Source organism: Microtus oregoni, unplaced genomic scaffold (genome assembly GCF_018167655.1).
Source record: "Microtus oregoni isolate MIOR12 unplaced genomic scaffold, Mior012 000002F_ref0000024, whole genome shotgun sequence".
Lineage (NCBI taxonomy): Eukaryota > Metazoa > Chordata > Mammalia > Rodentia > Cricetidae > Microtus > Microtus oregoni.
In genome coordinates, this window is record NW_024543061.1 from 63,878,937 (window position 1) to 63,891,109 (window position 12,173).

The 12,173-nt window shown below is 40.8% G+C and overlaps 1 protein-coding gene across 1 annotated transcript; it reads right to left on the reverse strand.

Moving 5' to 3' along the window:
* Positions 1 to 938: 938 nt before the first annotated feature.
* Clec4e (C-type lectin domain family 4 member E) lies at positions 939 to 7,676 on the reverse strand. The gene is made up of 6 exons (XM_041643903.1): positions 7,574 to 7,676; positions 6,692 to 6,787; positions 5,239 to 5,328; positions 4,207 to 4,358; positions 3,300 to 3,415; positions 939 to 1,807 (listed from the first exon to the last, which is right to left on the reverse strand). Exons 1-6 carry the CDS (start codon positions 7,608 to 7,610, stop codon positions 1,651 to 1,653), a joined length of 648 nt encoding a protein of 215 aa, XP_041499837.1. The 5' UTR covers positions 7,611 to 7,676; the 3' UTR covers positions 939 to 1,650.
* Positions 7,677 to 12,173: the final 4,497 nt, after the last annotated feature.

A 12,173-nucleotide genomic window follows, 5' to 3' on the forward strand; every position in this document is an offset into this window, starting at 1 on the left:
TGGAGTGTGGTTCTTGTGAGGCTACCCATGCTCCATAGGTCTTACACCCAAGTACATACTGAGCAGACACAGTAGGCTTAAAACAAAAAAACAGCACATAAAACTTGGAGGGAAAAGAAGTGAGGTGGATAAAGGGCAGGTTGTAGTGGAACGAATAAGGGTAGGTTTGTTAAATGTGAATTCTATACATGAATCAAATCTTAAAACAAAAATAAATTCATTTCAAAAAAATGAACTAGAAAATCAAATGTATAGTTGTAAGATTTCTTTCCATTTATGTAGTCAGAGGTTGCTTGTTTGTTTCCCAGCCACTCAGACCCAAATTAATCACTCAGAAACTATATTATTTGCAATACTGTTTGGCCAATAGCTTAAGTGTATTTCTAGCTAGTTCTTATATCTTAAATTAACCCATTTCTATTATTTTATATTTTACCCCGAGGCTCATGGTTTACTAGTAAGGTTCTCGGGCATCTGTCTCCTTTGGCAGTGGCTATGTGGCATCTAACTGACTTCATCTTCATCTACTTTCTCCCAGCATTCAGTTTAGTTTCCCTACCTAGCTCTATTCTGCCCTTCCACAGGCCAAAGAAGCTTCTTTATTAACCAACAAAAGCAACACATATACAGAAGGACTTCCCTCACCACATTTACATGACTTAGTTTTTAAATATGAAGGGTATCAATTTCAAAATCAGATTGTTAAAATGCCTAATAGAAATGCTGGTAAAGAATTTTAATTTTAATTTAAAAGGATGCTAGTATATCAAATTGATTTGTTTAGTCTAATTTCCCTACTCAAGGGTACACATTATCCCAATGTGGGAATGCTGCTGAAGGTCCCTTTATGACTCTGACTGGAAGAAACACGGTCTGTATTGACAGAATATTATGCAATAAATAAAAGTCTGGAGACATGAAGGTGTGAAAGTAAATTTTTGAAGGACAGTTTCACTTTAAAATCTGGTTCTACTTGGGCAGTAGACACAAATACAGGAGAGATCCAGTTGATAGAAGAGAACACAGAGAAAATGGGGGTCCAGGGAAGAGTAGACTAGACCACAGTCTGTTTGGAGCTGGTTGGGCCTCTCTCTCTAGAGATGTGCTGACAGCCATGGTATTCTCCTGAGCAGCAGTACATTTTAAGTTTCAATACTTAAAGATGTGTTTTCCTTGTTGTTGGAGAACATGGATGCGATCTGTGCATTAACAGCATGAGAAGATAAGCCAGATCCTAGGGAGTAGGAAGCAGAGGACGATCTGGTGGTCATCCAAAGTCTCATTCTATAAACCTCTTCTTCACTGGACTGTGTGCTCTCTCTGTGCCTGTATTTCATTTCAATTCTCATAAGTAAACCATATGTCAACAAGAAAGTCCATTTCCTCTCACTGCATTTATGAGTGGATTACTCCGCATGTTCTGAAAACCGTACTTGCAGGTTATGTTGAAAACATAAGTCAGTACCACGGATTTTAACAATGGGAACAAAAAAAAACCCTCACTTTTACTTATATTAGAGTAACACATACATATGTGGTTCTTATAATCTATAATAGATGTTTTCTCATGCTGGATTTTAGATTTTGGGTGTTGCTACACTCTTGTTCCTCCTTATGCATTCAGGTCATGTCTTCTGTGTTCATTTGCATTTAGTCCAAAGGATTTATTTCTGGCATTTCACAAATCCAAGGCATATTGTAAAAACACGGTATATCATTCCAATTCTTCCTGGGATTTCCAGAGTCCCTTATGGTGACACAGTCCTCCACATAAACTATATTGTTAGGCTCCCCAGCATCCCAGAAGCTGCGAAGGGGAAACATAGGAGATTTTAAATCTCAGGAAAAGGGGACAATATTGGCAGATGTTTCTGTCCCACCAGATCCCATAGCTGTTTAGTCACAAACACACAGAGGTCTACATTAATCATAAACTGATTGACTTACTAGCTCAGGCTTCTTATTAACTCTTATAACCTATATTAGCCCATAATTTTGTCTGTGTTAGCCACGTGGCTTGGTACCTTTTTCAGTGAGGCATTCTTATCTCGCTTCCTCTGCATCTTGGTGATGACTGCAGACTGAATCTTTCCTCTTCCCAAAATTCTCCTGTCCTCATTGTCCCGCCTCTACTTCCTGCCTGGTCACCCCACCTATACTTGCTGCCTGGCTACTGGCCAATCAGCATTTTATTAATCAAGTACAAGTAACAAATCTTTACAGGGTAAAACCATTGTTTCACAGCAAGACAACACATTAAGCAACTTATGTATTTGTTATTTAACTATCATTCTGTGAGGTAAAATTATAATCTCCATTTTATCAATGAAGAAGAACCCACTTGCCTATGTCATCAGCTGGTGGGATCTTCCTGGATTTCTATACTGTCATGCAGTGCCGTAGATTTGGACCCAGAAAGAGATGTGATATGGACTGGTGACCTGGACCGGCAACTGCACCGCCTCTGCGCTCCTACCTCGTGCTACTCTTGCTCTTTGTTCTCATAGGGCATCCTTCACTGTGCAGTGAAGCATGTCTTCTCTGGATTCAGGGTAGCCAAGCCCTGGATTCATAACTGTTGCTTGTTAGCTGAGTCAGTCACTTAGTCCCTTTGATGCTTAGTTTCCTCAAATGCTTGATAAAGATTAATGATGTTGACATGTCTCGGAAATGTATAATTTCAATAAAGAGAAATAATATAAAACAAACTGCAAATTCTAAAATGCAATGTAATAATGACATAAGGTCATTATTAAGGGGAAAGGCAATAAGATCATAAGAATTTTCTGCCCTTTCTTTCCTTCTTTTTTTTTTTTTTGAATTTTCAAGACAGGGTTTCTCCATAGCTTTTGGTTCCTGTCCTGGAACTAGCTCTTGTAGACCAGGCTGGCCTCAAACTCACAGAGATCCACCTGCCTCTGCCTCCCGAGTGCTGGGATTAAAGGCATGCGCCACCACCGCCTGGCCGTAATCTGTCCTTTCTAAATTACTATATTTCACTTATTTCTATTTTAGGGCATAAGATTAAACCTTATTCTTTTTAAAATCTACACTGCAATCAATGATCTTCAGTTCTAATTTCCTTATAATTTTCATCTATTATTTCTCTTCCATCCTTTTGACATTCCTAGGGAATGGAAGGCTTAGAAGCCTGTACCTCCAATTTCCCTCTCCCTGCAGCCAACATCACCAGGGATGGACCTGAAAGTGTGTCGTCATAACAAACGCCAGTCTGAGAGTTCCCTCCGCGTGGTCTCACTACAATTACCTGGGACAGTTTTCCCATAAGACATACTTGCCTCAGGGACTCAGTGAAAGGAGTGTCGTCCACCCACTGCCACTGACCCTCAACCACTTGGTCTGTCAGTCCAATATAAAACTCTTTCCTCTTGGGTTTTGTCTTAAAAAGGAATTCCTAAGGAAGAAACAGAATAATGGCAATAACAGCAATAATACTAAAAGACACGATCAGTTAGCTTGGTTCTGAAGAGATACTGAAAGTGATTTGTTTTCAGAAGAGGTGAAGCAGACTTGAGACTACACACTAAATAAGCATTCTTAACACTGTAAGCTTACTGGAGGCTATCTACTAATGTTTTTATTGTGAGAAATTGCAAAAACATAATTAAATAGATAAAACCCCTCTAACCTCTAAAAGGAGTTTCTTTTTTTGTTTTGTTGTTGTTGTTTGATGCAGGATTTCTCTCTAGCTTTGGAGCCTGTTCTAGAACTAGCTCTTATAGACCAGGCTGGCCTCAAACTCACAAAGATCCACCTGCCTCTGCCTCCCGAGTGCTGGGATTAAAGGTGTGCGCCACCATGGAATTCGTTCAAAGTTGGCCTATAGCTAACGGCAGCCCACCTGAGGTATCTATTTATCATGAGAAATTAATCAGAGCCGGGAGACAATGGGTAGTAGTTTGCCCTCATTCACACAAAGCATTCATCAACAAAATATTATTTAAAAGTCAGCTCCTTCTCCCCCTTCCCATTCTGGTTAATATCAAATCTCTTCTTGTAAATCAGCCTATTAAAGGTTCTCATAATGCCGCGCCCAAAGTATGCCACGCGGCGAAACAGTGGTAGCGGCATCCATCTCAGCCTGCTCCTTTGGCAGACACCTGTGGTTCAAACCTTATGCACAGGTGTGGGAAGAAAGATCGGCAAGACATCCCATCGACACAGAGGAGCCTGTTCGCCAATTACCTGCTCTTCCGGAGTGTTGATAACCACCAGGTGAGCGCCCATTTCTGAGCAATTCTTTAAACTTGACTGCCAGGTCAGGGTGGTCGTAGAGAAAAAGTAACAACTGGACTGAAAACGTTTCCAGTTCAAAGGACAGCAGCTCCTGACAGAACCTAGAAAGAGAGAAGGTTCAGGGAGTGCCTGGGAATTTTGCTTGGGATCTGGTGGAGTCCAACACCCGGATCCCTGAGCTTAGAATCTCCCTCGTACTCCGCACCTTACTCTTTAGGGCTGTTAGGTAACTCCAGTGTCAATAAACCAAGCAGCAATAATCTTTATTTTCTAGCTGTCAGGACCAGTAAGGACAGCGATATGTGCAGTTTCCCTGGGTCGCAGTCGCCACAGAACTCGAGTGTCTGTACTTGGGCTAGCAAGGTCACTCTTGACTTTTCTGTGGGTGACTCTCTAACAAACCCCCTCAGCAGCTAAACAATTCTCTGAACCAGGATAAATGTTTTAGAACTACAGAATTTCATTCATTGAATTTTATTAAACTAAATCTCTCTTAATTTAATGATAAGAAAACTGTCGCTCAAGGAAGTAACTTCCTTTGCCAGTGTCTAGGGGCATTTTGTTATGTCTTGGACTACCCTGATACATGAGAATATTTGAGTATTTTTTTCTTAGGTATTTTAAAATTTGCTGTACATGTTTTTCTCCTCCACTTCATTTTGGAAGCAGGTTAATAAAGAAAAACTTCCATTCCTGGCAATAAATCTTTTCTGAGTTGGCATTTAGAGGTGTACTTGAAATTTATCCTCAGGGTTTACTATAACGTCCCTGAGATCTCTGACCCAGGGACACCTGCATTTCCAGTGCTTTGTCTCTCTGTTATCAGCAACCGTGCCCCACTTCTGCATGGGCAGATTTTAGCATCTTGTTTGGAAAAACAGAAAATAATCCCAGTAAAGCTTCCTTATTCTAAAGACAGTCTAGAACCTAAAAACGAGTCGTCATAAATGCTTTAGTGTTCAGCTTTGCAGACGCTTGTACCTGACGTGACCCCGTAGCAGGAGAGCTCCTTGACAGTTTCATGGGCCAGCAGCTTTTTCTGCTCGTCAATTTGACTGCTGCGATACGTTACTGCAAGAGGAAAGGGCCCCAGTCAACACACTGTATTCTTTCCAGTAATGAACCCCTTTCCCCCAGTTCTCTGCTCGTCACAAAACGGGCAAGAGTGATCCGGAAGTTTCCTCACCACCTATTTCCCCCTCCACGCCGGGGTCCACTTCCTCAAATAAAGAGTAACCCACAGTTCATGGCTTTCCTGACTTAAAAAGGAATAAACTACTTCAGATCAAAAATATGTTTGCAGTCAGTCCCTCCTGTGCCGAGTGCAACCATTTAGATGTTCCATCCACAAAGCAAATTTCTGTGCCTTTGACCTTGACCAGTCCCCTGCGCTGCAGGTTAGCATTTCATAGAGAAGACTGGCCAAATGATAGGGTCTGAGAGGAAAATGCCAAGAGCACGAAGGGGGTGGAAACTATATCTCACAAAAACGTGAGATATATATCTCACAACTGACTGAGATTCAGCCGTGGTTTTAGGCTAGTTGAGTTTCTGGCTTAGGAAATAGCCTGGAGCTTGAGGGGGAATAGGAAGGAAAGAGAAAGAAATTGGCCCTATCAGTCCGGTCAGAAACCCTTTGCAGGGGACATCATAGGCCTAACTGAGCCTATGAATACTGCTGTTCAGCTAAATTAACCCAGCATCAAGTTGCCATCTATGCATCTGTGTTTAGGTCTTCGTCAGAGCAGCCTCTCCTTCTGGTGAACGGCAGAGAATGCAGAAACGCACGGCCACTCACGGTGCTGAGAGTGAGTGAATGATGAGTGCTCAGCTCTAAATGAGACAAGTGTCGCCCACTTGATGGTCCAGGGAACATTGCAGAAGAGGGAAAGGATGGAAGAGCCAGAAGATAAGGCTCCCCGACACAGCTACGACAGTCGTAGTCAGCAGCGGCTGCAGGTGATGGCGTTCCCAGGCATTTGTCGGAGGGGGACCTCAGGAAACCCTGTTCTCTGTTGGGCTCTTTCCTATTGTTAGATTCAGGGAGTGAGGGAGATTGATCTCTTCAACTGTGTACCCATCGATGACCCCAACCTCCCCCAATGTGACCCCATCTGATGATCACATAGATGGCGCGTGTTAAACTAAATGGGCCACCAAACCAACCCAAAAGTCATGAAGCTGGAAAAGGGACTACGTGGGGACCGACAGTGAGGAGAGGGACATGAGAGGCTGTGCGAGAAGGAGCAAACAGAATACATTATACACATGTAAAAAAACTGTTAAAAATCAAAACCAGCCAAGAATAATAAAATATAGCATATCTAAAACTGTGTAAAAAAAGACTCTTTGTAGGACAAGTGGTGCACCAAGCAAGAATCTACTGTTGTCTTAGCCATGGAGAAATAGAGTGCATTTGACTTTGAGAACCCACCAACACATCTGGTAATGAAACAGACACTGAGAAACAGGATGGAGGCCCCAGCCACAGTCCATGGGAGCACTTGGGAATTTCTGAAGCATCCTCTCTCTATAGGAAGAAAGACATAACACTCTATAAATCTTCCCAAAGCAATACTCAAAGGACAATTGAGTCAATTCTATCCTTACTATGTCCTATTCACAATTGCCTGTATCTAGTGATGCCCAGGCTCATCCATGCATTGTGTTGTACGGAGATGGCTTGCCCATGTATCTGTGTTGTACGGAGATTGCTGAGCCTTGCCGACCCCACTCCGCGTTAACTCAGGAGAGTTGTGTGGCAGCAATCTGCTTCCAGGGGCTGCTAGCCTGGAAACCACACCTTAAGAACCCCTGCTGTAATCCATTGCTGATTTTAAGGCTCATACTTATATGTATGAGTTTTTATTTCTAAATACCCCATTTAAAATGCTTCTACATTCTAGAGCCTTCTTCTTCTCCTTTTACTTCATTTCCCCCTTAGCTTTTCTAGTCTTTCTCCTAGTGTCATCTCCTCAGCATCTCATATCCAAGCTCATTGTAAATTAAATAAACCATAACAGTCCTGCAGTGGGTACTTCCTTTCCCCCAATATGCACTTTACGGACAGATAGAGTGAATTCCACAGAAGCGAAGGACTTGCTCAAAGATATTCAAAGTATCGCAGAAGGTAGGAACAGCGAACTGGCAGCCTTTCCTGGACTCCTCAGCCAGCTTTCTGCTAATCTTGATCTTTCTTCTCTTCCTTTTTCTTTCCACCTCACTCTGCACTTTTCCATTGCCCTAGCCCTTAGCAAACTCCTTGCCCATTCTAAGAAGAGAGCTGTGCAAGCCAAGGAAGACTGGCAGACAGTACCTGTGTAGTGGGAGGCAGACGATTTCGGTGAATACATTTCTCTTTCTTCGCTCTCTTCCCTTCCTTCCTCTTCTCAGTTTAATAAGAGCCCGTGGAAAATGAGTCTTGACAGGTGAGTTCTTCCCCTGTTATTAACAGTACAACCGTAACAGATCCGATATAACAGTGTGTTCATGTGCTCTGTATATGAAGTCAGAGTTTCCCTTCTTGCACAAGGACAGGGAGTTCATTGGACAACATGCCACTTCTCACTCCAGACCACAGAAGAGGAAACGATGGGTAGGTGGCAAACACCAAGGGAAATGGCTGAGGGGCCTGAAAAAACCTTGTTTTGTTTTGGTGGGTAAATGCTTGACTTTCTTCAGAGTCTAACTCTGGCACTGTGGGACCCAGCCGTACATTCTAAATCCTGCTGTTTGGTTTTGTTTTATTTATTTATTTATTTATTTATTTATTTGCCTGTACCAAGGGCACATTTGTTCACAGGAGGCCGAGACCCTGAATTTTCCCTGTACATAGCACACAGCTGGGCACTCAGTGTGCACCTTCACAGGTTAGCAGCGAGAGTCTCTTTTCATCGGTTTTGTTCCTCTTTCCTGACCAGTGTTCGAACACTCACTGTGGGGACTCTGATCCCCTTTATCACGATGTTAACCGCTGGATTGTTTCCTAGACGAACCGCAGGCCATTTTGCCAGCCAGTTCAGTTTCTTTCACTGACACACAACCTCTGCAGACTCACTGGATGCTTTAATTCTGTGTTTAATTATTTGGAAATTTTAGAGGAGGAACAGATTTGAATATCAGAAGTAGCAATTTCGGCTAGATGGTAGAATGCAATGCTTCTCTGGAATCTTTCTGAAAGACACCACGAGTCACACAGTATCCGTTGTCTAAGGTTGAGGGTGTCGGGAGGCAGAATTGCTAAACACATGACTTAGTAATCCCTGTGCTTGATGAGCCGGGCTTCCTATGTGCTGCACAATATTTTTGGTCTCATGGAAACTTTCTATTATTTCAATAGATTGGAAATTTCCCTCAGTACTTTTCATTTTCAGACACCCAGATTTTTTTCAAGTATTTTAAATCATATTTTTAATTGGTATGGTTTGGCTGTGTTTGTCACTAAAATTCCATCTGTAAAATTATTGTTCCAAGGGAGAAAGTTTTATGGGCTTTAAGAGCTGAGCCCTTGTGAAAGGGCCTTAGCTTCTGCACTTCTGAAGGAATGTGACGTATTTCTGTCTTCTATGGTTTCTTGGCTTCCGTTGTGGTGTACCAACTTTATGAAGACCCAAATCATGGGCTGCCCACTCTTTGACCGGATGCTACAAACAAGCATGGTGAAAGAAAACTCTGTTTCCCTCATGAATGACCCATGTTAGGCATTTCATTATAGTGATGAAAAGGCACATAGCGTACACACACAGTATACACCATACCTACGATCAATATACATATTGTTAGTAAAAGTTATTAAATTAAGAATTGAAATTATCATGGTAAGTTTTTTATTAATCTTGATGCATCAGTAATAACCCATATACAGTTATGTTAATGGTTATATTATTGACTATAAATATGCAACTGACTAGATATTAGTATTTTACTAGCCAAATATATTTATAGCACTACATTTTTTCTTTTGCACAATTGGTTATGCACTATAATGGACTTCATTATGACATTTCCGTGCATGTGTATAATGCACTTTCATCATGGTCTACCCGCGACCCTCCCTCGTTTTCTCATTCTCACTGATGCTGGCCCCTCTTATGAGCTGGTCTTCCTACATTTAGGAGTTTTTTCCTGTAACCCATTGCATTTTACTAGGCTTTCTTGCAGGGTGCTGGGTGAGAGATTATTTACAGATGCGAACTCCTCCTAAGAAAAGGCTCTCCCTCCCCCATAAACCACTCCTAGATACAGAGAGGGGTGGAACCTCATGATTTTATCTGTCTTTAAGTCCTCAGGAAGAGGTGGGGCTTAACAGGACCCTCCCACCGGCTTGATATTGACAGGCCTGAAATTGTAGAGTTTTTGTACTGGTAAACATAACTGCTGTGAGATCAAGAAAGCAAAGGTGATGCCCTGCTCTGAAGACAATGATCCACTTAATTCCACTCCTTCCATGTTCTTACACGTTTTTTTCTCCCCTCTTCTACATTGCTCCCTGAGCCTTGTGGAGAGTGTGTGTGTGTGTGTGAGTGTGAGTGTGTGTGTGTGTGAGTTTTTGAGTGTGAGTGTGTCTGTGTCAGTGTGTGTGTGTGTGCACGTGTATGTGTGTGAGTGTATGTGTGTGAGTGTGTGTGTGTGCTATGCCCTACTGTGGCTGAGTATTCAGCAGTCTCTTTTTCTCATTGCTTTGACCAGCAGTGAGTTTCTGCAGTTACCACTTCCCACTGTAAACAGGAGAATCTCTGATCTATGGGTATAGTTATCAGTTGAGAACTCTCTGTTCCATTATCTAGGCCATTTAATTGAGTTCTTTGTTTTCTTGATGTTTATATTTTTGATTCTTTGATTAGTCTAGACACCAGTCCTTTGTCAAAAGCATGGGTAGTAAAAGTTTGTTCCCATTTTGTGAATTGCCTCTTCACTCACCTGGTATATCCTTTGCTATGCAGTGGAGTCTGCAGTTGATTGTCTGCTGTGCTGCCGGAGTCCTTTGCAGTAAGTCTTCACCAGTGCCTAGATACTGACACATCCTCCTTACTTTTTCCTCCCAATAGTTTTAAAGCATCAGGGCTTTAGGTGGAGATTTTTGGTCCATTTGAAGTTGGGCTTTGTGCAAGGTGAGAGGTAGCGATCTAGCTTCATTCTTCTACACATGCATATTCAAATTTCCCAGCACCATTTGCTGAAGAGGCTACCTTTTCTCCGATGCATAGCTTTGGCATCTTTGTGAAAAACTCAGTTGTAGTTGTGTGGACTTGTGTCTGGGTCATTTATTCTCTTCGCCTGGTCTGCGTGTCTTTGTGTCAGCACTATGTCGTTTCATTACTAGGGGATGTAGTATCATTTAGATTCAGTTATGATGATACCAAGTACTTCCTGTATGGTTGCTTCCACTGTCACTGGTCTTTTGTGCCACCAGCTTGCTTTTAGTAGCATGACTACTTCAACTAGATTAATCTCTGCAATCTATAAGCTTGACATATTTTCCTATTCTCTGGTGTTTTTTTTTCTCAATTTTTGTCTTCAGAGTCTAAAAGTTTGCACTATTAAGGTTTTTTTTCTTGTTTCCTTAGGTTTATTCCCAGGTTTTGTGGAGTTGTTTTCTCTCTCTCTATCTCTGTCTCTTATTCTCTTTGTGTGTTTATTGGAAAGTGATTATTTCCATGATTTCATTTTTAGTATTTGTCCTTGCTAAACAGGAAGACTCCCAGTTCTTGTGTGCCTACCATTTGATGAACGTGTTTATCATCTCTATGAGGTTTTTGGTGGCGTCTTTAGGGTTTGTTATGTGTAACGTTGTGTCACCTACAGTTAAAGATAATTTCACTTATTTTCCCATATGTGTGAGTGTGTATTCTTTTATTATTACTCTAGATAACACACTCTATTGAATAGGAGTGGAGAGAGTAAACATCCTTTCATTGCTTCTGATCTCAGTTTGAATTCTTTTTCTCCAGGATATGGACTATGGATTTGTCTTATGTCTTCACAATGTTGAAGCATGCTCTTTCCATTCTTAGTCTCTTTCAGGCTTTGGTCATGAAGACACGTTGAATTTTTTTTAGAATATGAATCTATTGAAATGATCGTGTTTCTATCTTTGAATCCATTTAGTTGATGAACTACACTTATTGATTTTTGTATGTCAAATCATCCCAGTATTGCTTGAATGAGGCTAACTTGATTACTGGGCATGATCCTTCTAATATGATCTTAAATTTTGCTTTCAAGTATTCTATTGGCTTTTTGTGTCTATATTTTTTAGGAAGATCAGACTCTAATTTTAATTTCTGTGATGTCTTTATCTGTTATTGTTATCACGGTAAAGTGGTCTTTATAAAAGAAGGATTTAGAAGGATTCCTTTCTTTTTCTCATTTTATGAAATAATTTGAGTAGTAGTTTGTGTAAGCCATTCCTTGAAGTTCTGGTAGAATCTGCAGTGAATCAATCTTGTCCTGGACTTCCTTTTACTTTGAGGGGCTTTGTTATTATTATTACTATTGTTTCAATTTTGTTGCTGATTAGAGATTTACTTATTTATTTCTTATTGGTTTAAGTTTAATATGTCATATACATCTAGAAATTCATCATTTTATTTTATGTTTTCAATTTAGTGGAGTACAGGTTTGGAAGTGTGTCCTCAAAGTTTTCTGAATTTCTCTGTTGTTTGTCATAATGTTCACCTTTTTATCCCTAAATTTTTTCATTTGAGTTTCCGTTCTCCTTCTTTTGGTTAATTTGGCTAAGAATTTGTAATATTATTTTTCTTTTCAATGAGCCATTTTTCTTTTATTAGTTCTTTGTGTTGTTTGTTATTGTTTCTTATTTTCATTAATTTTGATTATTTTTCCCAATCTATTATCTTGTGTCCTTGTTTTTTTTAAGGACTTAATGATTATCCTTAATTTATTCATTGACTTCC

Excerpts from the sequence above, each read along its gene's own strand:
- Clec4e (XM_041643903.1), bottom strand. The coding sequence starts at position 7,610 with ATGTATTCACCGAAATCGTCTGCCTCCCACTACACAG. Across the intron at positions 6,788-7,573 it reads GTCTGCCTCCCACTACACAG|AGAGAGGATGCTTCAGAAAT; the intron begins GTACTGTCTGCC and ends TTCTTCCTATAG. Across the intron at positions 4,359-5,238 it reads CTGCTACGGGGTCACGTCAG|GTTCTGTCAGGAGCTGCTGT; the intron begins GTACAAGCGTCT and ends CTCTCTTTCTAG.